The sequence below is a fragment of the Giraffa tippelskirchi genome, chromosome 7, assembly GCF_054371585.1.
Source record: "Giraffa tippelskirchi isolate mGirTip1 chromosome 7, T2T-mGirTip1v1.2.pri, whole genome shotgun sequence".
Classification (NCBI taxonomy): Eukaryota; Metazoa; Chordata; class Mammalia; order Artiodactyla; family Giraffidae; genus Giraffa; species Giraffa tippelskirchi.
The window spans coordinates 35,344,140-35,370,584 of NC_137281.1; the positions used below are offsets into that span (position 1 = coordinate 35,344,140).

Below are 26,445 nucleotides of genomic sequence, written 5' to 3' on the forward strand. Positions count from 1 at the left end.
CCAACATCTTGATGCCTGGTCTAAGCAGCACTGGTGAAGCATCAGGAAAGGATGGCCGCAAGGGATGATGGGAAATTCCTTACAATTGTTGGTGCTTCTTAGCTGTGCTGTGTGTTAGATATTGTTCTGGAGGCTTTACAAGTGCTTACTCCTCAATTCCATGAGGTGAGGGTTATTAGTACTAGCAACAACTAATGGTGACGCAGGAGTCGGGCCACACGTTCAGATCCATCCTGGCTCCCCCTCCCACTGGGGGGCTGTAGAAAGAACCCTCAATCCTGGCAGCTGTGGGGAGTGGGTGGGGAGGGGATGGCAGCGGGCCACCCCTGATGCCTTGCTCTTCCTCCCAGTATATGGCCTTCTTTGAGTTTAACAACCGCCTGGAATCCATCCTTAGCAAAGCCTACATTTACAGGTGAGACCCCCCCCGACATGTGCACACACATGTCCCAGGATATTTGCAGCTAGAACAGAGCAAGACATTCTCTCCCCCATCCCTTCCCCTTTCAGCATCCCCCGGCTCCCAGGCCCCCTAGCCACTACCACCCGCCGGAAGCCAGGCCTCTTCCTCATCCTTCTTTGAAGGGATGTTTGTTTTTTAAGGATCCAGGAATGTCCCGTTTCCCCCAATTGTGAGGCGGGCACATGCAGGTTGACATGTGTGGCTCCCCTGCATATCCAGGGAGCTGGGTCTTGATTTGGTTTCAGCTCGGGAAACTGACCCCCCAAACACTCAAACATGGGGTGGTGGGCTGTAGGGACACAGTGGGCCATCTTGCGGATGCCCAGGCTTGGAACACAGGACAAGCCAGGCCACACTGGGGGACAGGGCTCCTCTTGATATCTCTCAGGGGCAGCGCTTCTCTGCATACATGTCCTTTCTTTGCCCCCCACCCCCACCCCATGCATTCCCCCCTCAGCTCCTCCACTTTCCCAGAATTGTCGGCACATGTAGCTCTGTGCCAATTCTGGGCCCCAGTCTTGACAACTTTCTGTTGGAGCATCACCATTCCTAGCCAGCGCAGTCTCAGTAGAGCAGCCAGTAGGCCCCATAGTATAGCCACTGGTTCCCATGGGCCAAGCGTCCATCGCACCAGGCAGCTGGGCAGGGCCTTGTGGCTCCGACACGGGGATCTCTGAGGGTGCGGGGAAAGGTGAGGACTAGCTTGTTCCCTGCAGTCCCCACTCCTGGGCTGAGATGTCATTGCTGCCTTTTCGACTGCTGCGTTCGTGCCTGCCTTCTTCTGCAGGGTTATCAGGACCACAGCCTACCTGCTCTACAGTTTACATCTGAACTCATGTCTGTATTACTGGGCGTCGGCCTATGAGGGCCTCGGCTCCACTCACTGGGTTTATGATGGCGTGGGAAACAGGTGAGCCACAGTCTTCCTCCTGTGTCTTAATAATTCATGGCACCGAGACTCCTAGAGAGGAGTCCTGCTGCTGCCATGTTGCTGGGTCACCTTGTTCCCAAGGAATCAGAGCCAGGCCCTAGTGGGCACTTGGTCAGCTGTGGTGACAGAGGCAGAGGAAGAGTTCAGGCCCAAGGGGCCTGCGAGTGACCTCAGGAAGGCCCTGCCTCACCCTGGGCTGTGCCCACAAGTGATGCAAAACGCTCTCCATCCAACTTGTCAACACTTTGACCTCCTCCTCACGCTTGCTTCTAGCTGGTGCTAGAACAGGTGGTCACTTGCATCCAAGGTGGCTTCTTTTTTTTTTTTTTTTTTTAAGATTTGTTTATTTACTTTTGGTAGTGCTGGGTCTTCATTGCTACACGTGGGCTTTCTCTGGTTGCGGTGAGTCAGGGGCTACTTTCTAGTCGCAGTGAGCAGGCTTCTCATTGTGGGGGCTTCTCGTGTTTCAGAGCACAGGCTCTAGGGCATGTGGGCTTAGTTACTGTGTAGCATGTAGGATTTTCCTGGCTCAGGGATCGAACCCGGGTCCCCTGCAGTGGCAGGCAGATTTTTAACCACTGGACCAGCAGGGAAGTCCCAAGGTGGCTTCTTTATAGAGTGGCTGTTGGTCCAGAATGTCCTCTTCTCAGTCCACATGCCTCAGTACTTGGCCACAGTGACCTGTCACCTTCTGAGATGGGCCTGTGGCCTGAGGGGAGCTCACTGAGAGAGTCTGAGGGTCCAGGGCAGCCCAGCAGGCAGGAGGGGGAACCTGACATCTGCTGTGGGGTGCTGTGTGTCAGGGGTGGGATCAGGGCCCAACACCCCAACACCACCACTGACCCTGCTCCTGTTCCCCTCGGCTGAACACACCCACAGCCCTAGTCCAGAGACCATGACTAGACCATTCATTCATTCATTCACTCACTCATTCATTCATCCCCTCACAAGGACCTCACAGAGGACTCAAAGGCCTTCTGTGCAAAGAGAAGAATAGAAGCTATTCATTGAATCTTGCTCTGTGACTTTGGGTAAGGCCCTTACCCTTTCTGAGACTCAGTTTTCTCATCTATTAAATGGGGGTGGGATTACACAGGTTTCTCATGAGGAATAAATAAATTAATGTGTGTAACACATCCAGCCTGTGCCTGGACAGGAGTCCGTGACCCCACTTCCTAGCTATGGCCATTCTTAAGGGGAAGCCAGCACACCAAGAAAGGGTTCCTAACCTAGGGTCACAAACCTACCTTGAAATCGGAACTGAATTTTGGGAGCATGCTGACTTTTCTAAGGAGAAGCTTTCTAACTTTCCTTAAATTCTCAGAGGGGTTCATATTCCATCTGGCTAAGAACCCACGTCCCAGGGCAGGGCCTGGCACCCATCACAGGCTGGCCTGCAAGGAATGGCAGGCAGGATGGGGAGGACAGGGCTAGCCCTCTGGGACTTCCCTGTGTAGTAGAGACGCACACTTTCTTGGCAGCATTACCCTTTTCCAAATAAAATCCTACAGGGAAACCCAAGATATGCAAAAGCACAACTAGTGAAGGAGAATTCCTCTAAAATTCCAATATCATCCATAATAATAACTTTCAAAATATTGAGCATTTCTTGAGTGCCTGCTATAGGCCAGGGAGCCTAAGGACCTAAGCTCCTATATATTTGGTTTCTTCACCCTGCTTTGTGTTGGCCAGGTCTGGGGCAGTATGCAGGGATCCCCACAGGTCTAGTGGCATGGAAAGCTCAAGAGACCCCTGAGATGTGCCATCCATGCCAGTAGCTGGCTTCTCCAGTGAGGAAGGGCTTCAGGGAAAGTCAGAGTTATATGGATCACTCATCTTCATTCTACTGGTGGCCCAGCAGCACCCAGCACCTAGGCAGTACCCAATTCAGTTCCCCTAAAGGGGACTTAATTTTCTTAATTCTCAAGAAAATCAGAGATACCAAGGGAACATTTCATGCAAAGATGGGCACAATGAAGGACAGAAATGGTATGGACCTAACAGAAGCAGAAGATATTAAGAAGAGGTGGCAAGAATACACAGAAGAACTATACAAAAAAGATCTTCATGACCCAGATAACCACAATAGTGTGATCACTCACCTAGAGCCAGACATCCTGGAATGTGAAGTCAAGTGGGCCTTAGGAAGCATCACTATGAACAAAGCTAGTGGAGGGGATGGAATTCCAGCTGAGCTATTTCAAATCCTAAAAGGTGATGCTGTGAAAGGGCTGCACTCAATATGCCAGCGAATGTGGAAAACTCAGCAGTGGCCACAGGACTGGAAAAGGTCAGTTTTCATTCCAATCCCAAGGAAGGGCAATGCCAAAGAGTGTTCAAACTACTGCACAATTGCACTCATCTCAAATGCTAGCAAAGTAATGCTTGAATTCTCCAAGCCAGGCTTCAACAGTACATGAACTGTGAACTTCTAGATGTTCAAGCTGGATTCAAGCTGGCAGAGGAACCAGAGATCAAATTGCCAACATCCATTGGATCATAGAAAAGGCAAGAGAATTCCAGAAAAACATCTACTTCTGCTTTATTGATTATGCCAAAGCCTTTGATTGTGTAGATCACAACAAACTGGAAAATTCTTCAAGAGATGGGAATACCAGACCACCTTACCTGCCTCCTGAGAAATCTGTATGCAAGTCAAGAAGCAACAGTTAGAACTGGACATGGAACAACAGACTGGTTCCAAATTGGGAAAGGAGTACGTCAAGACTGTATATTTTCACCCTGCTTATTTAACTTATATGCAGAGTACATCATGTGAAATGCCGGGCTGGATGAAGCACAAGCTAGAATCAAGATTGTCAGCAGAAATATCAGTAATCTCAGATATGCAGAGGACACCACCATTATGGCAGAAAGTGAAGAGGAACTAAAGAGCCTCTTGATGAAAGTGAAAGAGAAGAATGAAAAAGCTGGCCTATAACTCAACATTCAGAAAACATGGCATCCGGTCCCATCACTTCATGGCAAATAGATGGGGAAACAATGGAAACAGTGACAGACTTTATTTTCTTGGGCTTCAAAATCACTGCAGATGGTGATTGCAGCCATGAAATTAAAAGACACTTGCTCCTTGGAAGAAAAGCTATGACCAACCTGGACAGCATATTAAAAAGCAGAGACATTACTTTGCCAACAAAGATCCGTCTAGTCAAAGTTATGGTTTTTCCAGTGGTCATGTATGGATGTGAGAGTTGGACTATAAAGAAAGCTGAGCGCCAAAGAATTGATGCTTTTGAACTGTGGTGTTGGAGAAGATTCTTGAGAGTCCCTTGGGCTGCAAGGAGATCCAACCAGTCCATCCTAAAGGAAATCAGTCTTGAATATTCATTGGAAGGACTGATGCTGAAGCTGAAACTCCAATACTTTGGCCACCTGATGCAAAGAACTGACTCATTGGAAAAGACCCTGATGCTGGGAAAGATTGAAGGTGGGAGGAGAAGGGGAGGACAGAGGATGAGATGGTTGGATGGCATAACCAACTCGATGGACATGAGTTTGAGCAAGCTCCAGGAGTTGGTGATGGACAGAGAAGCCTGGCATGCTGCAGTCCATGGGGTCGCAGAGTTGGACACGACTTAGCCACTGAACCGAACTGAACTGAAAGGCTGCTTAGCATGCCCCCTGGTGGCCAGAACCGGTATGATGGGGGATTGACAGAGCAGACCTGTCATGAGTATGAGATTTTCTTGGACCAGGTGTTAATGAGGGGCTGGGAGAGCCCTGCCTTAGGCCTCACAGCTATTTAGAGGCCAAGATCCCCATTGCCCAACTCCCCCAAAACCTCTGCTTCTCCACCCGTCCCCCAGTACTCATTGCACATTGACATGCCTACCCCCACTAGATAGTGAACTTCATGAGGTCACAAGCCAGTCTGTTGTTCTCCACTGCTGGAACCAGTGACAGTGAAGGTGCTGATAGCTGACACTTCCTGAGGGCCCACCATGGGGCAGGCGCTCTTTTCACCTCACGTCATCCTCATGATCGCCCTGTGAAGGATGGTCCGTGGCCATGCCCCTTTCAGAAGAAGGACACCGAGGCTTGGCAAGATGTGTTACTCATGCAGCTAGAAAGTGGCAGGGCTGGGTTTGAGCCCAGACAGTCTGCTCCAGAGCCCACAATCTAAGCACAATACTGCATAAATAGCTGGTGAACAGAGCCCAGGGGAGGACCAGTTTGGGATCAATCTCGTCGGACCAGATGTTTGGCCAGTTGGATGATGTTTTCCATTTCCCGGCTAAGCAGGGACCCTGGCAGCATGGATGTATCAGGACACTGGGGACAGGGCAGGCTCTGGGCAGTTCCTGTTCCCTGGTAGGATAACAGAAAGTACAGGAAAGCCTACTGAGAATGCCCTGTGTTTAGGCCCTGCTGACCTCAACCTTGCTGACCCCTGGGAGGGCACAGTCTGAAGGTCTGAACATAAGCACCTTGGTAATTAAATCCGTTTAAACAGCTATAAAGGTTTTACTTCTGTATCGATTAAGTTACTATAAAAGCTTAGGTTTATTTTTGTAGGACTTAACGGCTAGGAATTAGAACAGCGAGGCTGCTCTGTTGGAATAGTGCAAACTTGTAATTATTAATAAACATGCAAACCTTTTAAAACTCAAAAAATAGTGAGGGAGGGACTCTTGCTGCTTTGTGATGATTACACAAGCTTGGGCATTTCCTATGCCTTGTGCCACACAGCAGGACTCCATTAGCCACCTTCCTTCCTGATGGCTCATGCACCTGTGTCAAGGGGTTACTGACGGTGGGTGACAGCTTAGAGGGGAGGTGACACCTATTTTCCAGTCCCAGCCCTGGAACTTGCCAGCTGGTGACCATGGGTGTTCCCTTTCCCTTTGTGGCCTTCAGTTTCACTATCTGGTTAGCGGACAGGAGAGGGGGAGGGTCAGAAAAGGTGACCCTCGAGATATCTTCCAATTTTGAGCTTGTTCTTGAATCTCATGATGGTAGAGCAAAGCAGAGACTATGGACATTGAAAACATATGGAGGGAAACTGAAGGAGCCCAGGCACCAGGAGCTAGAAAACCCTGGTTTATTCTCCTGCCAAGTCTTGCAAGCAGTCTCTGGAAGCCTCAGTTTCCACATCTGTAAATGGGGATGACAGTATGTCTCTACAGGGTCAGGGCAGAGTCATGACCAAACCACACAGCACCTGCAAACATGCTCTGTATGCTGCAGAGGGCTCTGCGATAGGGAGAGGGTTTTTTTTTTTCTTTTTTGCACTCATGAGCTATAAAGCTTTTTCTCTCTTGTACAACATACATATATTCAAGCCAGATTGCCCAGGATCCATAGGCTGAGTCTGTGATGACTGAGGTCCCCTTCCTCTTCTCTCCCCAGTTACATTCGCTGTTACTACTGGGCTGTGAAGACCCTCATCACCATCGGCGGCCTGCCCGACCCCAGGACGCTCTTTGAAATTGTCTTCCAGGGTCTAAACTATTTCACGGGCGTCTTCGCTTTCTCTGTGATGATCGGACAGGTAGCTGGGCCACTCGTCTGTCCCGACCCATCTGCCTGCAGGGCTTCTCTCCCTCCCGCTGCTGCCAGAAACCATCTGTGCCGGTTCCGTTCAGACCAAGCCCAGGAAAGAGTACTGGGCGGAGAGTCAGGAGCCTGGAGCTCTGGGACCTGCGGGGTGAAGGGGTGGTGTTGGAGGTGTAGGTCCCGCTTTCTCTCTGAAGGTTCTTCTCGTTTGCAATGTCAGTCTCTGGGGTATCTGGAGAGCTGGGCCCAGTGGCATTCTGCAGAGGCTGAGGATTTGGGCTGTTTGCTTGGAGAGAAGCCCCTGGTGGATGCTAATGTGCTGGGCCCTGGCATGCGGCTCGCTTTGTAGTAGTGCATGAGGCGACCACCAGGGGTCCTCAGTGTTCCCTTTGAGGGGCTCTGCCCGGAGGAGCGGCGCACCTGGTTCACACTTCCTCCCGCGGGTGGTCAAAGTGGCCTTTGAGGGGTCACGTTGGTACCAGAATCAGCCCAGCCCAGCGAGACCTGCCCTCCTTGTGTGGCCCCAGAGACCTAAGCCCACCTGAAAGGCCAGCAGCCTCGCTCCTCCATATCTACCCTGAAGGCAGAACATGGGTCAGCGAAACCTCTAAGTGTGGACATGGGTTTCCCTCTCTCCTGATCTCCTACCAGCCCGGCAAGCGTGCTCCCTGGGGCCTGTGTTGTATTAATGTGCCCACAACCCATGTCCCCGAAGCCCGGCCCCACTCTGACCCAGTGGCTTCCCTGACCACCACCCCCCTGACCCCCAGATGAGAGACGTAGTGGGGGCCGCCACCGCGGGACAGACCTACTACCGCAGCTGCATGGACAGCACCGTGAAGTACATGAACTTCTACAAGATCCCCAAGTCCGTGCAGAACCGGGTCAAGACCTGGTACGAGTACACCTGGCACTCCCAAGGCATGCTGGGTAAGGCCACGCCCCTGCTCCCCACCCCAGCCCCACCCCCAGTGCCCTGCCCTCCTGGGCCCTGCCCTTGTCCTCTGTCCCTGAGGCCCCGCGCATGGGGGCCTCTCTGGGCTGCAGCCCCAACATGTAAGTGAGAGATGCCTGGGGAGGCCTTGGGAGGTGCCCAAGCTAGGCCATGAAGAGACCCCTGAAGACCTGAGGGGCTTGTCTTCTGAATGCCCTCCACCTTGAAATGCATCTTCATTCAAAGATGTAAGTGCAGTTGGAACCAGGAAGGGAAGAAGACTGTCTCTGTCTCTCTCACCTTTCTTTCTCTCCATATACAAGAAGTCGCTAAGTCGTGTCTGACTCTTTTGTGACCCCATGGACTGTAGCCTGCCAGGTTCCTCCATCTGTGGGATTTTTCAGGCAAGAATACTGGAGTGTGTTACCATTTCCTTCTCCAGGGCATCTTCCTGACCCAGGGTTTGAACCCAGGTCTCCTGCGTTGCAGGCAGATTCTTTACCACCGAGACACCAGAGAAGCCCCGTATACATGTACATCCGTACCTATGATATATATTTTATAAATTTTTAAAAATTTCTCTTCAGATCCTTTCCCATGATAGTTTATTACAATATATTTTATAATTTTTTGTCATTCTTTGCTTCTGAAATTGGCTAAAACAACACATGTTCATTCAGTGTGGTTCAGCTTTCTTGTCAGTGATGAGGTATGCTCAGTGATTCTTGCAAAGTGGGAGAATCTTACCCATAAATTGTTTCCAAATGTAGTGAAGTTCTTACCGATTCTGAATGGAGTCCTTAAGGAAATTTGACATGCTAATTATATGTTAATTGACTTTTTTTTTTTCCTGTTTCCTTTTTGTCTTTGTGGTAAATTGCTTCCCTCGTGTTGGACTCTTTGTGAACCTATGGACTACAGCCCTCCAGGCTCCTCTGTCAATGGGATTCTCCAGGCAAGAATACTGGAGGGGGTTGTCATGCCCTCCTCCAGGAGATCTTAATCCAGGGATTGAACCTGCGTCTTTTGTGTCTTCTGCAGCAGGGGAATTTCTTTACCACTACCACCACCTGAGTTAGTAATTTTGTTTTTGTGCTTCCCAGGTGGCCTTAGTATTAAAGCACCTGCCTGTATGCTTTCCACTTACATTTACAGTATTCTTGCCTGTAAAATCCCATGGACCGAGGAGCCTGGTGGGCTACAGTCCACGGGGTAACAGAGTCAGGTACAACTGAGCACACATACACACATGCACACAATTTTGTTTTCAGAGCCTAGGCATCACTTTGGAAGGCTCTCAAAAGCTTGTGGCCCACTGGCACAGTGCCTTAGAGTCCCTCAAGTCCCTCAGCAAAATGAAAGGGCCCCCCTTCACCTCCATGGGGTTCAGTGTGGTCTCAAAGAAGCCACACTTGAGGCCCACAGTCTCCTGAGCTGGGGTTGTTGGCAAGTCTGTGGACAGTGCACTTAACCATAGTAGTTTCCAAGGCATGTTCACTTCCACTGCCTCATTCCATTCAGTGACAGCCTTGTGACTTCAGTATCATTGGCCCTTTTCACAGGGGCACATGTTAAGGACCAGAGAGGTCTATGACCTGCCCAGGGTTGCACAGACCCAGCACTTAAGCCCTAAGCTAATGTACCGTGGGCAGAGCATGGGACTGGGGTCCCAGGGTGCATCTCTGTCTCCAGTTACCAACCTTCACTCTGTGCCAGGCTCTCCACTGTGCACCATGAATGCCATGGTGGACAGAAATACTGCTCTCCCAGGATAGGTTCTGAAGTCACTGGGCCTGAGTGGGGCTCTGATTCCATCCCCTAGGCTGTGTGGCTGTGGGCAAGTCACTGCCCTCCTAAGTTGTCCTTTCTTTGTCTGAAAGGTGGGTTTTAGTAGTGGGCACCTCTTGGGATGCTGGGAGGAGTTAATGAAATCATCTTGGTAAAGCACTCTGTAAAACAGTGCTTGGCACATAGTACATCCTCCACATACTTTAGTTTTTGCAGATGCCGTTCTTACAATGTAAGTGGAGAAGACAGATCGTCAGCAAACAACTGCAGTAAAGGGTGTGATCCGTGCTATGGGAGAGGGACTGATAACATAATAGCTGGGTGGGAGGATGTCAAGGGAAGGCTTCCTGGAGGAGCTGACATGAGTACTGGGTTCTGAAGCATGAGTAGAGATTAGCCAGGAAAGCGAAGGGGGTTGTTCCCAGCAGAGGGAACGGCGTGGGCAAAGGCCTGCAGAGAGCATACCCTCCCAATCTGGAGTGATTCCGAGTGGTAGAGGAATGGCACACCTGGGGGCCCAGCCAGTGCAGTGTGGACTCGGCGCTGTGTGTGTGAAGGAGGGGCCTGGCCGTGCCTCTGACCCTTGCAGGGTCTCATTTGCAGATGAGTCAGAGCTGATGGTGCAGCTTCCGGACAAGATGCGGCTGGACCTCGCCATCGATGTGAACTATGACATCGTCAGCAAAGTGGCACTCTTCCAGGTACGGCCTGCCCAGTGCCCCACCCTCAGGACTCTGGAAGGCCCCAAGCCCAGCCTTCCTCTAAATGGCTCCTTCCTTTCCTCTCTGGCCAGGGCTGTGACCGGCAGATGATCTTTGACATGCTGAAGAGGCTGCGCTCTGTTGTCTACCTGCCCAACGACTACGTGTGCAAAAAGGTGAGTGGCTGGGGCGGCCGCAAGGCAGTCTGGGATTCACAGCCCCCGCCCATCAGAGCTGGGCTGGAGGGGGCCCCTGGGAAGGTGGTGAGGTTTGCAGGTGCAGGTAGAGTGGAATTGCTGGGAGGGGAGGCGGGTGGCAAACTGACCCCAGGGCTCCCGGGTTGCTTGGCAGGAGGAGCTCCGGGCACAAGCTCAGATGTGTCTCAGCCTGGCTTCCTCCTCATGGGACCATGGGGGCCAGGATGAGGAACCCCACTTTACAGAAGAGAAAAGTGAGGAGCCAAAAGAAGGTCAGGGTCTTGACTGTGTACATGGAACTGCTTCCAGGGTCTTGGTCTTCCTTTCAGAAAAATGGGGCTGGACAAGGGGAGGGATAGGTCAGAGGTTGCAAACTGATGGTCCTTGCCAAGGAGCCAGCCCACAATGTTTCATGGATTGTTTCCTCCCCACACACCTGGTTTAATCTAAAAATAAAGTTTTGAATTAGTCTCCAACCTGTAAAAAATGGGAAGGTTTCAGGGATGCCCTGGTGGTCCCAAGGTTAGCATGTGGTATTTCCTCTGCTGTGACCCAGGTTCAGTCCTTGGTTAGGGAACTAGGATCCTGCCATCTGTGCAGTATGGCCAAAAAAAAAAAAAAAAAGGTTTCACATAAAAATACAGATTTCTGGCTGAAAACAGAAAATTGGCCAGCACTGAGCCCCACTTTCCCAAATAGCAAAAGTCCTCTGGAGTGGAGAAGGGACTGGCTCTGAAGAGATGCCCCATGCCCCACCACTCCCCACTGCCCTGCCGGCTCACTTCTCTCCTTTACGTCACCCACCTGATCCTGGAGAACATATGGATTTGAATCCCAGGGTTAGACAGTCTCTAAGACCCCTTCTGCTCCCATTTTTGGGGATTTAAGGTCTCACACTGAGGTCACTTGGTGACTGAGTGGTCAGGGTGGGGGAGCAGGAACCAGATTTCAGAGCTGTTAATAAGACTTAGTGTATGTACAGGGGTGGACATATTGCTCAAGAACCCCCTGTAAGACTCAGGAACCCCCAGCCCCAGAAGGGCCCCGACTCCGAGTTGTATGCTGCATAACAGCGTACAGTTGGAAGCAAAGAGCTGAAGGAAGAGGGACAAGGATACTGTAAATGGCTGAGAATTCAAAGCTGCAGCCTTCGAGACCGAGAGAGCTTTGGGAGCAATAAAGTGATTTGTCTGACTCTGGAGCCACTTCCTAGCTGTGCAGCCTTGGGGAAGTGGCTTGCCCCCTCTGAATCTGACTCTTTTCATAGGTTAAGTAGGGATATTAATAGTATTTCCCTCATGGGGTGGTTGTGAGAATTTAAAAAAAATGAACATATGGAGTCTGGCACTGTGGCTGGCAGAGTTGGTGCCATTGCTGTAGCTAGTATCCTTGTGGGTAATGTAGACTTGACTTTGGATGAGAAAGAGTGAATCAGATTGTTGGGGAGTTTACCGCGGAAGCCGAACGCTTGGTGAACATGTGTGAATGGCGCCCTCTGCTGACAGGTTTTGTTCTGTGACAATCTTGCTGTGACACACCCCCTAGGCCAACCCTGGGTGGCTTAGTGAGATGAAGATGAGTGCTTTAGACACCTCACATTTCAGCCCCTTGCCAAACTGGACTCTGAAACAGGGGAAGGAGACTTTATTCTTTTTTGTTAAAAAGGCCATGCATGTGTGAGATGCCCAAGAAACATTTGTCAAATGAATCAAAAGCAAAAGCCACTTACCTGTCCTTGGTCACTGTCTCTCCTTAAACACGCCAGGTATGACCAATAGGTAGCTGGCCAGGGTGCTGGCCTGTGAGGGCATGAGGATTAGAAGGTGCTTGGCAGACTGGCTATTTCTGGTTGTAGTCTGAAGCACGTCATTCATTCATTCCTTTGGTTTAATTTGGGACTAAGACCAAATTGTATCAGTCTGCTAGGGCTGCCATAACAAAGTACCACAAACACAATGGCTTAAATGACAGAAACGCATTGACTCACAATTCTGGAGGCCAGAAGTCCAAGGTCCAAGTGTCAGTGGGGTAGGTGCCTTCCAAGAACAGTGAGCGAAAGATCTGCTCCAGGCTTCTCTCCTCAACTTGTACCTGACTGTCTCCTCCCTGTGTCTCTTCACACCACCTTCCCTGTATGCCTGACTTTGTACCCAAAGGCCCCTTTATAAGGACACCAGTCCTATTGGGTTGGGGGCTCCCCCAACTCCAGCACGCCCTCATCTTCACTTAATTTTTTACATCTCTGATGATCCTCTCTCCAAATAAGGTCACATTCTGAGGAGCTGGGTGCTAGGACTACAACATATGAATTTGCAGGGGCACTCGGTTCAACTCGTAACACCCTTGAGCTCTGGAGCCAGACTGCCTGGGTTCAAATCCTGGCTCTGCCTTGCTGAACTTTGTGACCTTGGGCAGAGTTCCTACTGCAGAGGGCTGTGGAGGACTAAGTGGTCTCAGCCACATAAAGCACTTAGAGAAGCACTTGGCACCGAAAAGTGATAGGTGAATGCTGGCCATTCTCATTCATGCTATCATCCCCATGTCAGTTAGCCAATGCCTCCCAAGTACCTGATAGGATGTGGGGGAGTCACAGGTGTCAGCCTATTGTGTGAACAGTGTGGGCTTTTCCATTCCTCGGGGCCTTCCATGGTACGCGCAATTGGGAATCTGCCAAATATTCCTATACCTGGGCCTCCTTATGTAGCACTTTCCATCATAGCACTAAGTCTCTACCATAATCCTGCTGATTAGGCAGGCTGGCAGTGTGGGGGTGGTCACTCTCCCCAATCCACAGATGGAGAGACTGAGGCCCCCAAGGGGAACCACATGCCAAGTCAGCAGAAGGGCTGGACCCCAGCCTAGGTTCCACCATGCTGTGCCACCAGCGCCCGGGCCCAGCCCTGCTGCTTCTGTGGTCACCTGATGATGACAGGGGGACCACCCTTTCTCTGTTTCAGGGGGAGATAGGCCGGGAAATGTACATCATCCAGGCGGGGCAGGTACAGGTCTTGGGTGGCCCGGATGGGAAATCCGTGCTGGTGACGCTGAAGGCTGGATCTGTGTTCGGAGAAATAAGGTCAGAGCGGGGTGAGACCAGGGGACCTGGGCAAAGGCTGGGGAAGGGGATGTGACCCATGGTGGGGACCACATCCTCAAGGGCCCTTTGGTGGGTCTGAGGAAACCACGGTGCAGGCAGCACCGGCACTTGCTGACATGTGAGAGAGGTGGGCTTGATACCGACCAGGGTGTAGAAGTTGATGGGAGGTTAGAGAAGAAATTCAGGCAAGGCTTTATTGGGGCCCTGGCTAAACAGGAGGGAGAAAGAACAAGCAAAAGTTTCCCTTGCTCACTTGCTCACTAAGGTGGGGTGGGGTGGTGGTGAGCTGGTTTCTTACATGGGGTTAAAGTAGGGGTGTGTTCAGGGGTTGGGCCAGAGGGGTGGCTAGGGTGTCAGGGAGGAGATGTTTGTCCAGGTGCAAGCATTGCAGCCCTGCAGTAAAGGGCCCCAGGTCCCAGCCTGTCTCAGGCCCAGCTCTCGCCCACCTGAGGCCATCATGGTGCTCCAGGCAGGGGTGAAAATGAAGATGCTGGTGTGATCAAAACCACAGCCTTGAAGGGCCTCACCTCCCTCTCGTCTCTGCCCCAGCTTGCTGGCTGTTGGGGGCGGGAACCGGCGCACGGCTAACGTGGTGGCCCATGGGTTTACCAACCTCTTCATTCTGGATAAGAAGGACCTGAATGAAATTCTGGTGCATTATCCCGAGTCTCAGAAGTTGCTCCGCAAGAAGGCCAGGTACATTTTTTTTTTGATTAAAAAAAGTCCATATAGACTTTAATGTACATTTTTCTTAAGGACTCAGACTTTCTTTTACATAACCGTAGTACCTTTCTCAAAATTAGGAAATTGGAGATTGAAACAATACTGTTATCTCACCTCTAATCCATACTCTAATTTTGCTAATTGTTCCAAGAGGGTCTTTTATAGCTTTTCTTTTCTTCTTTTCTATTCCTGGATCCCCTTTGCATGACGTTGCCATGTTAGTCTCCTTTAATCTGGGACCAGAGTCCCAGATCTTTATTGATCTTAACTTCTCTGAAGAGGACAGGCCAGTTATTTTGCAGAATACCCCTCCATTAAGGTTTTTTTTTTTTTTTTTTTTGTAAGATTTATTTATTTATTTATGGCTGTGCTGGGTCTTCATTGCTGCACACATGCTTTCTCTAGTTGTGGCCAGCAGGGGCTTCTCTCTAGTCACAGTGCTCAGGCTTCTCTTTGCAGTGGTTTCTCTTATTGTAGAGCGTGGACTAGAGTGCTGGCTCAGTAGTTGTGGCACACAGGCTTAGTTGCTCAGTGGCATGTGGACCAGGGATTGAACCCACATCCCCTGCATTGGCAGGCAGACTCTTTACCACTGAGCCACCAAGGAAGTCCCCTCCATTTAAGTTTACATGATGTTAATGTTTTCTCATCATTATCTTCAGGTTCTGCATTCGAGGCAGAAATTACTGAGAAGTGATGTTGTGTCCTTCTCAGTACAGCATTGCTGCTTTCTCACTATACTGATGAGTTTTACTCTGATCACTGGTTAAATTTTCCACACATTAAAGTTACTATTTTTCTCTTCGAAATTAGTAAGTAATGAGAAGTCAAGACGATTTAGATTTCCTGTTCCTCATCTTGCTTTCACTCACTACTTTCAGCCTCCAATGAAGATTCCTTGCAATGATTGCCATGATGGTTGCAAATGGTGATTTTCTATCTCCATCATGCCTTTTACATTTATTAACTAGTGTCCTACTATATGGAAGAACTTTCTTTTCTTTCCCATTTATTTATTCATTTATCTATTTATAAAGATACAGGTTTGCTTTATTCCATGAATACCCTGTTACAGTCATGGTTTTGATGCTCCAGTTGTTCCACCTCTTCAGGCTGGGTGTAGCGAACTTTTGTTACGTCCCTGTTATATTTTAGCACTTTTTTGCTTATAGGCATAATAAGTTGCCCTAGATTCATCTTATACTTTCCCTGGTGCATCCCTGGAAATGGTCATTTCTCCAAGGAGGCTTGATTCCTTTTAGAAAGGAATGGTTTTCAGAAACTAAGGTCTGAATACTCCTTGGTAGCTCAGCTGGTAAAGAATCTGCCTGCAATGCTGGAGACCTGGGTTCGATCCCTGGGTTGGAAAGATCCCCTGGAGAAGGGAACAGCTACCCACTCCAGTATTCTGGCCTGGAGAATTCCATGGACTGTATAGTCCATGGGGTCACAAAGAGTCGGACATGACTGAGTGACTTTCACTCTTTCACTCACTCATTGCTACTGGGTTGCTACTAGGCCTTCACAGTGGATAGAGCTGAGAAATATACCCACATGTACAGCTGGAAAAGGTACCCACACATATATTTGTGTGTATAAATGCAAATATATACATATATGCACATCATATACATAAAAATCAACATCTGGTTTTTTGTCTGTGTCTATCTGTATCTCTCTATTTCCATCTAACAATTTCGATCCAGTATCACAGAGTTCATTCTAATCTCCTTTTCCAGATTTGTAAATCTTTTTCAACACTGAGAAATTTGACTCCCTTTATCCTCACTACATTTATTCATTTGTTCTGTCCTACAGTATAATGTAGTACCAGAATTCCTATCCCACACTATTGGAAAGAAGAAAGCCTTAAGTCGAGAGTAGTTCTTTCTGTCTTTAGCCTGAGTACCTATGATATACATGTTGTAGTCAGAGTTGTTTGGATTGATTCTCTGTTTTCTTTCCTTACTGTGATTGTTCTGTTCATTTGAAGTACAGCTAGGTTCATATGTTTCATTTTTCATTTCATTTTAGTGTTTCCCCACTTTGATCTTTGTTGATTTTATGTCTTTGGAATATGTAGAACATTAACATGGCAGGAGTCTACAAAACAGTGTACTCAGAGTCCCAAATACCCCCACTTGTTGCCACCCACCCTCTATAGGAGCCCAATCTCATTAGTTTCTGCTTATTTCTTCCTGTGTTTCTTTTTGCAAAAATAGAAAGATTCATGACCATTTTGTTATTTCCCTTTCTCTCTTATACAAAGGATAGAATATTGTAGATTCTCTTTTGCACTTGACTTGACTTTTTTCATGTGACAGTAAATCCCGGAAAACATTCTCTATGAGTCTACAGCTTCCTCATTCCTTTTGACAACTGCAAAACATTCCTATGAATGGGCATGTAGGCTAGTTCCAATATTTTGCAATTATAGACAGTACTGCAATGAATAAGCTCATGCATCTGTATTTTGTATTGTTGGGGGATTGGTAGTTTGGTTTTTTTTTGGCTGTACTGTGCAGCTTGTGGGATCTTAGTTTCTCAGCCAGGGACTGAACCCTGCCCCTGGCAGTGAAAGCCTGGAATCCTAACCACTGGACTGCTAGAGAATCCCCTGGAATAGGTAAGAAAAGCAGTTGTTTTGCTTTCAAACCCATCAGGTTTTAAATTGAGCAATGGATGCAGCTTGATGTGGGTAGAAAACAGACTTGAGAGAGTGATAGGATTCAAATGCTGTCTGTGTGCAGTACTGGCTACTGACCTCAGAAAAGTTACTTTCCTTTCTGGTCTCAGTTTCTCCACTGGAAAACAAAGGTGATCACTTCGTTGTGGAGCCAATTAAATAAAAACAGTGTATGTGAGTGTCTCCAGCAGGGGGCCCAGCACACAAGAGAGCTCAATATATGTTAATAATAATGATTGTTCCTCTTTATCCATTAAATTCTCTCTATGATTTTCCATAGGATAATATCTTTTTAATCCACCTATTTGGTATTTCCTCCCATACCTTTTATCATATATTCGTGTTTTCCATTTCAGTCACCATGAATAAACTACACCAAGAATGATCATGATCAAGGGAAAAAACGTACCAGTATCCATTCATACAGCACAATAATTTATTGAGCTGATATGCTGAGGCCCTGGGGACACAGCAGAGACCAAAACAAAGCTTATGTTCTAGCCAGGGAGACCAACAGTGGAGAACTGAGTGACTGTGATATGTCAGCTGGAGATAAAGGCCATAAGGAAACATAAAGCCACTTGAGGAGACAAAAGTGATGGAGGGAGCTATGTGAGATGAGTTGGTCAGGAAGCATCATTCTGAGGACATGGCACTTCAGTGGAGACCTGCCCAGAGTGAAGGAGTGAGCTGTCTGCAGGGAAAAGCATGCCAAGCAGAGGGAACAGCATGTGCGAAGGTTAAGAGGAGGCACAGACTTGGGTGTTACACAGAGACCAGCAACAAAATGAGCATAAGGTTGTTATGGGGTGGGAGGAGTGGAAGGGGTGAGATTGGGTAGGGCCTTGTAGGGGAAGTCTCATATATGGCTTTAGTTTTTAGTCTGAGGGAGACAGGAGCTATGCAGAGTTTTACACTGCAGAGTAACTTGCTGTGACTTAAGTTTTTAATGAAGTCCCTTTGGCAGCTCCCAGATGAGTGGAAGCAGTGTCAACGTTAGAGCATAATACAGACAAGGCGCTGGGGTCTCCTGGGGAAGGAAGCTGCCCCGTAACTCATCTTACCTGGCTGCTCACAGAGCAGCCACCGGGCCCTTCCAATGGCTTGTCTACCTGAGCTTCTGCCAAAGAAACAGGAAATAAAAATAAAGTCAATTAACATATAAGTAGCATATTCAAATTTTGCCAAGTCTGCCTGCTTCACCCTACTCTCCTTCAGGAGAGTCAAACCTCATTATTCATGGATTCTGTATTTGCAATTCACTACTCACTAAAATTTATTCATAATCCCCAAATCAATACTCAAAAGCTTATAGGGACATTCACAGATGTGTTCCCAGTGGCAAAAATTTGAGTCACTGGAAGTGCACTTTCCAGCTAAATTGCAGATGACACTCTGCCTTCTTTCAGCTCAGATTGTAAACAAGTGTCTTTCTGTGGTCCACTTCGTACCATGTTTTTCACATTTTTGTGAATTTTGTTGGTGATTTCGCTACTAAAATGGCCCGAGGTGTAGTGCTGAAGTGAGGCCTCATGTTTCCACATGCAGGCCTGAGTCAGAGCCACACGTTCGTTGTAAATGAATCAACAATAGTAAATAAGACGTCTTTAAAACAGACACCACACACACAAAAGACACTGTTACAAAATGATCAGTTGATGGAAATGTTGTGTTGAGAGGCTCACAGTAACCAAATCCTGTATTTTCCCGAAAAGCCATTGCTCAGTAGTCACTAATTCCGTGTCTGCACACACTTGACAGAGCTTAACTACCATGGATAATGAGAACTGCCTTTAAGTCTGAGACGGGCACCAGGTTCCCCCTCCCCTTCCCTTCCTGCCCCCTGCAAGAGGAGCATGGCTCAGAAAAGCCATACTTAGAGCTGTCATCTGGAGAAGGCAATGGCACCCCACTCCAGTACTCTTGCCTGGAAAATCCCATGGACGGGGGAGCCTCATGGGCTGCCGTCTATGGGGTCGCACAGAGTCGGACACGACTGAAGCGACTTAGCAGCAGCAGCAGCAGCAGAGCTGTCTTCCCGTTCCTCCACCTGGCTTAAGTGTGGCTTTGGGGGTCCCACAGAGGCCTCGCTCCTGGCTGTGCCTGCAGTGTGCTGGCCAGAGGCAACCAGAGGAAGGAGGAGGGGCTGGCGGGCCGCGCCACACAGAGGGGCAGTGACACGGCTTCAGAGGCTGCTTCTCTGGACAGGCAAGCTTCAGGAGAGAGGCAGGGGGTCACAGATGAGCTCTGCCCACCCAAGGAGGGATGGGGCTGAGAACCACAGGGCCTGGGGATGTCTGAGTTGGTGAGAGCCCCACGTGGGATTCTGTCCAAGCTGCCCACTTTACAGATGGGGGACCCAAGGCCCCTAAAATGTGAAATGCTCCTCTCTCTGACTTGGCCACTCCAAGAAACGAGGCAAAAAGGTCTCATCCGTGCTGCTCTCTCCAGGGGTGAATTATACAGTAATTATAGTGAAACGCATGTCAGCTGAAAATGAGGATAAATTTCCTTAATCTGGAAGTGTCCCAGAAGTTAGCTCAATGTTTCAAAACAGAGACGGCCATTAGCAATCAGCAAAGGTCCCAGCTGCTGCCTCCATGTCATTTGAGTACCACGCTGAGCCTTCCCATGGACTGCTGTGCTGTGAATTATGGACTCAGATAACACACGTGACAGTGCCGGGCCTGGAAGAGGCCCCTCATGATTATTGTGTTTGTGGCCTCCCGGGGGAGCCCCAGCTAGACAATGCAAGTCTTGGGCAATTAATATCAATATGCACAATTTAACTCCATTGCGTCTGATTAGATAAGCAGCTAGTAATGGCCTCATTTTTAAACAAACAAGTTTTGCTGGAACCCTGATGAATGAATTTGCCAATTAGTCGCCTAGGCCCGCTAGATTGCAGATGAAACTCATTTGTTCTTGAGCCAAACCATTCACCACATATCAGTAGCATGAACAATTCCTTAGAAAAGGCCAGGGCTCTCTTTGATGGAACACTCTCTCCTTATTTAGAGAAGCAGAGTGGTATATTGCATTGAGATCTGGATTGTAATTCTGTCTCTGCCACCTCTTGCAACCTTGGGCATGTCACTCATTTCATACTGAGCCTCAGTTTCCCCAGCTCTTTTAGGTACAATAATCCCTCTGGCCAGCACACTGCAGACGCAGCCAGGAGTGAGGCCTCTATGGGATCCCCAAACCCACACCTAACCCATGGAGTATTGTCACAGAGTATTGTCAGCATCCAAGAAGATAATAAAGGTGATATTCCTTTGTAATCATTAAGACATGGGGTGCTGGGGTCAAAGGCATGGGTTTGAATTCCAACTCTGCTACTTCCCAGCTGTGTGGCCTTGGAAAAATTACTCACCCTCTCTGGGCTTCCATATCCTCATTTGAAATGAGGGAGAATAATAGGACCTTCCTGTGAGGATTAGTGTGAGGATTACTCTGATAAAGAACAGAGAGCGGCTCAGTTATCTATTGTGGCATAACAATGTTACCACAAATGGAGTGACTTAAAACCAGGCATATTTATTATCTCAGAGTTGCTAGGGGTCAGAAGTCTGGGGACAGCTTAGATGCGTCCAGTACAAGGCAGTCATCAAGATGTGGGCCAGAGCTGGGTCTTATCTGAAGTCTCGACTGGGGAAGGATCTTCTTCTAAGGTCCCACAGTTGTTGATTGAATTCAGTTCCTCATGGCTATGGGACTAGGGGCAGCTTCTAGTGAGTCATTGGCCAGTGGCCACCCTCAGGTTTAGGCCTCCCCCAGCATGACTGCTTACTTCATCAAAGCCAGCAGGGGAAAGAGTCTTCTTGCAGGACAGAGGCCACAATCCTATGTGGCCTACATTCACAAAAACGACATTTGATCTCTCTGGTTGTATTCCATTGGTTGAAAGCAAGTCACATGTCCTACCACACTCAAAGGAAGGGGGTCACACAGAGGTGTGAACACCGGGAAAGGGGATCACAGGGATCATCAAAGAATTCCTGCCTGTAAAGGTCTGAGTACACAGCTTGACACATATAGACTCTCAGTGTTAACAGTGATGGTGATGATGGTAAAAAGACAATAAAGCCAAAGAAGGAGAAGCAAGAAGCTTGGGCTCTTTTTCCTCTGGGCATCCTATTTCCGATTCCGTATATTAAAGTATCCTGGATCATTTCCTGTGTGACCTCAGAAAAGTCACTCAACCCCTCTGAGCCTCATCTATAAAGTACAGGCAGTAAGACCCCACATCATTATGATTGTTCTGATCGTTCAGTGAGATGTGATGTCCCAAGCAGCACTGTGCTGGGCTCAGAAAAGGACTTCAAAACTGTCAGCCAAACCAGCCTGCATCACACAACTCAAGTAAAGGGCTCTGCCCGAATGAATGAAGCTACGTTCTCTCCCAGAGCTTGCCAGTGATGTTAGTGGATGCTGCTTTCTTTCAGGCGAATGCTGAGAAATAACAACAAGCCCAAGGAGAAGAGTGTGCTTATTCTCCCTCCACGGGCAGGCACCCCCAAGCTCTTCAATGCCGCCCTGGCCGCAGCAGGAAAGATGGGTGCCAAGGGAGGCAAAGGTGGCAAGCTTGCCCTCCTCAGGGCTCGACTCAAGGAGCTGGCTGCGCTGGAGGTGGCTGCCAGACAGCAGCAGTTGCTGGAACAGGTAATGCAGTTGGAGACCCAGCCACCTGGGCCATTTTAACCACGTGCCAGGGAAAAGGCCTCAGGACCCAGGCGTTCCATTGTAGGGACTATTTTTCCTTCTTTATACCAGTCTGGATTCATTTGGTTGCAAGTAACAGAAAAATGCAACTGACAGTGCAAGCTCAAATTAGCTTGAGAAAACAGGGAATTTACTGGAGCAGGTCATTGAACGGTTCAGGTGAGCCTGGATCTACATGTTCAAATGAGGCCAATAGGATGAGATCTGCCATTCTGTCCCCTCTGCTTCCCTGGCCGGTGGCTCCATTCCCAGGCAGGGCCCCAAGGGCTTAAGATGACACCTTCTAATGTTACATCCTCCTGGCTGAGCAACGGCCACAGAAAGTACCTCTTTCCCAGTAGTCCCAACAAAAAGTGGCAGGGTTCATAGTCACTGGACAGAATTGAGTCACATGCTAATTCCTGAGGTGTGGAGCACCAATGTGGTGCTCAGTGGGGAGGGGTTGGGGTGAGGAGTGTTCCCCTAAATGGAAGTTCGGGTGCTGCTGCAGAGGTAGGAGCAGTGGGTGTGGGCAGGGAATGCCCCTCCCTAGACGACAGTGATGGTCTCATATCTAATGTTGTGTCTGTGACAATTTAAAAGATTTGAAAGGAAAAACCAAGGCGACAGGCATGGTGCCAACGGTCCCCACCCCCTCAGTCTAAAGGGAATTTTTAAATTAGTTCTGGGACTTTTTTCTGTGACTAATGCCAAGAATGCCAATTAGAATGATTGCACTAATTATGGTTGTTCATAACTGTCCTTTAGGAAGGCTGCTGGGAAAGCAGGGGGATGGGGTTAGGCAGAAGCTCAGTGGCAGGGATGGTGGGCGGATGGCAGTCTACATGACAGAATTCAAAGGAACCTGGTGAACTCAGTCTCAATCCAGGCTGGTGTCCGAGTCCAGGAGACCCATTCAGAGGTCATTTGAAAGCAGGAGTCAGGGAATGACACCCAAGCCACCCAGGGTTCCAAGACATTCTCCATATACATCCACCAGTGGACCCAGACTGAAGAGAGATGTGACTGACTGGCTCACAAACTGTTAAGGGCAGGGTCGAGCTGGTTTTTAAAGTTGGGCTCTTATGTGCTGGCTGGTGTGTGGGGCTGAGTGAACGTGAGCTCCGACGGTGTTCTCAGCACAGTGAAAGGTTTTATCTGAAATGGGTTAGCAATTTGTTGCTTCTAAGCGTTAGCTCTTCACCCAGGCAGCTTGAAGATGTGCATTAAATTTGCATGCATGTGCTCATAAAAGGCAGTTTTAGAACAACCAGGTCAGAAGGGTGGAGTGCAAGGAACTCTTAAACAGCAGCCTAAAGACACAGGTCCAAACCCTGGCTCTGTCACCCTGTGTCCTGGGGAAGCTCCTCCAGGACATTCTGGGACCCAGATTACTCCTGGCTGTCACATGGGGTGGCAGAGATGAAGCAGGATACCTTGGATACTTGTATAAAAGCATGTTAAACAAGGTGAAACATTTGATCAACCATCCCATGATCCTTCTGGCTCCATTCACAGCAGGATGCTTCAAGAAGATCCCGTAAGGGGCCCCGCTAGGCATCCTGCCCTGGAAGTGTGTAGTCAGAGTTTGGGGGTGGTGAGGTGAAACAGGCTCACCAAAACATGCAGAAACACCAAGACAGGGAGCTGCAGGTCCCAGAACTTCCTTGGTATCTAGGAGCTTCGTGGATAACCCCACCTTTACCCAATTCCCTTCCTTCAGCACCCTCTGACTTGAGTACACTTCAGGGGGTCTCTAGTCCCCATAAGCACACTGACTGCTCTCATGTGAAACTCCCTAAGAACCACTGGGCCTTCTTCTCTGGGAGCTGTTCCCTCCCCAGCTTCCTCCCACTCAAAGATGGGGTCAGACAGCAGGAGGGGCTGTGGGTATCCACAAAGGCTTGGATTTTCACTCACTTCCCTAATTATACCCATAGGAACCTGGGTCCCTGAGAACCCCGCAGGCTGGAGACCACAGGTACCCACCAAGTCCACAAACAACAGGGGCTCAGTTCAGCCTAACGCCAGTGGTACCCAGCCCATTCTTCCCTGGGGGTCTCAACCTTAGAGACCTTCTGAGAAATGGGCAGGCCACAACTGCTTCTGCTCTCAGCAACCTTTACCTTATATTTATTTATTTCTCTCTCTTTTTTTTTTTTTGACTGCACCCTCTGGTTTGTGGGATCTTAGTTCCCCCACCAGGAATTGAACTCAGCCCTGGCAGGGGAAGTGCAGAGTCCTGACCACTGGACCACCAGGGAATTCTCAGTCTTTACCTTATTTGCTTAGAGTTTTTCTCATACTCCAGTGAACACACATCCAGGCTAACTGGGCGGGGCAGGCGGTATAAGCTTTGCAGAGGCGCTGGTGGCAGCCCCTCCTGGTCACAGCCTCTCCTCCCTCGACAGTTCAGCGCGGGGCTCTGCCCTTCCGCCCGCACTCTCACTCCGGCTTCCAGCCCTACAGCTCCACAGACACCTAAAATATCCCAAAGACCTTCACTAAACCTTACCTAGACTTTGAATCTTTCAACTTCCCCACAATGTATGTTTCTACCAATAACCCTGACGCAGCGCCGTCCAACATTACAGCTGTTAGATTTCACCTGCGGAGTGCCATCGTCCTCTCAGGGGTCCGGGGATGAGGAAAGTGTCCAAGACCCCTCCAAGACCCCTCTGCCTCACTAGTCACTCTTTCTGGATTCCAGGCCAAGAGCTCGGAAGATGCCGCCGCGGGACAGGCAGGATCGGCCGCCCCAGAACAGCTCCCGGCCCCCGAGCCGCCGGCCCCCGAGCCGCCGGCCCCAGAGCCCCCGGCCCCAGAGCCCTCGGCCCCAGAGGCCCCGGGCCCAGAGCCCTCGGCCCCAGAGACCCCGGCCCCAGAGGCCCCGGCCCCAGAGCCCCCGGCCCCAGAGGCCCCGGCCCCAGAGCCCCCGGCCCCAGAGCCCTCGGCCCCAGAGGCCCCGGGCCCAGAGCCCTCGGCCCCAGAGACCCCCGCCCCAGAGCCTCCCGCCCCAGAGCCCCCGGCCCCAGAGGCCCCGGGCCCAGAGCCCTCGGCCCCAGAGCCCTCGGCCCCAGAGCCCCCGGCCCCAGAGGCCCCGGCCCCAGAGCCCCCCGCCCCCGAGCCGCCGGCCCCACGCTCTCCACCACCTGCCTCCCAGGAGAGGCCGGATGGAGACGAGGCCGCGGGGCGGCCAGAGGAGCACTCGGTGCGGATCCACGTGAGCCCGGGCCCGGATTCCAGCGAACAGATCTTGTCGGTGGAGATCGCTGAGAAGCAGGAGGAGAAGGAGAAAAAGGAGGAGGAGACAGAGGAAAAGGAGGAAGGGGAGGAGGCGAGGAAGGAGGAGGAGGAGGAGCGAGGTGGCAGTTAGTGCACTACCCACCGCCCAGCCCCCGCAGGTGCGCGCTCCCCGCCACCCGGCGCCCCACCTCGCGGCCCTGCCCACCTCGTTCCCCCTGCACCCCGCACCCTCCGCTCCCCAAAGGCCAAGACACTGGTCCGCAGTAGTGGCCTCAAGTGCTCGGCGGATATTCCTGATCTGACATGAGTTTCTCCATCTCCCCGGGCTGGTCTTGAAATTAACAAACTTCATAGTGTCTGTGCCGGGTGAGTTCCCACCGTCACTAGAGAATCCTGCCTCCTCTGCACCTGTAATTATATGTAAGAACAAGATACTTTTCTGTAGGGCTTCAATACATGGGAAGCCTTGTTGGAGAAACAAAGGGTTGTTGAATGTTTGGATTTTCCTCTCAGGAATTTGTCCTCCCGTGATTTCAAGAACAGAAAACATTTCTGGCAAAAGTGGGAGACAGCTATGCTGTTCCTTTGACGAAGTGGAGGTGGCACGCGCATCTGACCCGTGGTCTGGTGCTGTCTCTCTGCCAGGCAGTCACATTAGGAACGCAGTGCTCCTTGGGACAGTTAGTACTTTTCTTCTGCAGACTATATCCCATTGTGCCCAGTGATGCTGTTTTCTTAGAATAGATATAATGGAAATGGTTTACTGGCAAGAGGCTGTGAGAGTTTCTGAGCATCCACTCTGCCAGTTACCTAATCCTCTTCATCAGGGATTAACCCATTACTTGTTTTTGACACCCTTGCTGTAGAGATGATGATGTGTGCTAAGTCACTTCAGTTGTGTCCGACTCTTTGCGACCCCATGGATCATAGCCTGCCAGGTTTCTCTGTGGGATTCTCCAGGCAAGAATACTGGAGTGGGTTACCATGCCCTCCTCCCAGGGATCGTCTTTTCGACCCAGGGATCAAACCCAAGTCGCTTATGTCTCCTGCATTGGCACATGGGTTCTTGTTTTTTGTTTTTTTTTTTTTTTTTTGGCACATGGGTTCTTTACCACTAGCGCCACCTGGGAAGCCCTAAGAGATAATGGTAACAATTTCCACTAAGCCTAGAAGGTGGAGTCTCATGACTAACACCACTAAAATTTCTGAGCTTTCGCCAGAACAAGTCATGTTGCTTTTATAATGAAAAAAGGAAAAAGAGTCATTCAGTCAAATGAATATTTATTGAGAGGATTATATTTGCATACCAAATAGCTCTTTGGGGGGTGTGGGTGATTAAAAACAAAAACTAGTATTGGGCCATTTGTTTCTATCAGCAACAATGAATACAGAAGACCTGGCATTCCAATAAGTCCTGCCCATTTCATATAAAATTACAGAAACCTGGTGAACTACAGA

The 26,445-nt window shown here is 49.6% G+C and overlaps 1 protein-coding gene across 1 annotated transcript in view; it reads left to right on the forward strand.

The window, feature by feature from the left end:
- CNGB1 (cyclic nucleotide gated channel subunit beta 1) overlaps window positions 1–26,245 on the forward strand; it is a 70,543-nt gene extending 44,298 nt beyond the window's left edge. Inside the window, exons 25-35 of the mRNA XM_081511773.1 lie at window positions 351–415; window positions 1,251–1,373; window positions 6,765–6,906; window positions 7,682–7,841; window positions 10,237–10,334; window positions 10,427–10,510; window positions 13,489–13,607; window positions 14,178–14,324; window positions 21,486–21,702; window positions 24,452–24,583; window positions 24,854–26,245. Coding sequence (XP_081367899.1) covers window positions 351–415; window positions 1,251–1,373; window positions 6,765–6,906; window positions 7,682–7,841; window positions 10,237–10,334; window positions 10,427–10,510; window positions 13,489–13,607; window positions 14,178–14,324; window positions 21,486–21,702; window positions 24,452–24,583; window positions 24,854–25,117 — 1,551 coding nt within the window. The 3' untranslated portion in view covers window positions 25,118–26,245. The remainder of the gene's footprint in view (window positions 1–350; window positions 416–1,250; window positions 1,374–6,764; window positions 6,907–7,681; window positions 7,842–10,236; window positions 10,335–10,426; window positions 10,511–13,488; window positions 13,608–14,177; window positions 14,325–21,485; window positions 21,703–24,451; window positions 24,584–24,853) is intronic.
- Window positions 26,246–26,445: the final 200 nt, after the last annotated feature.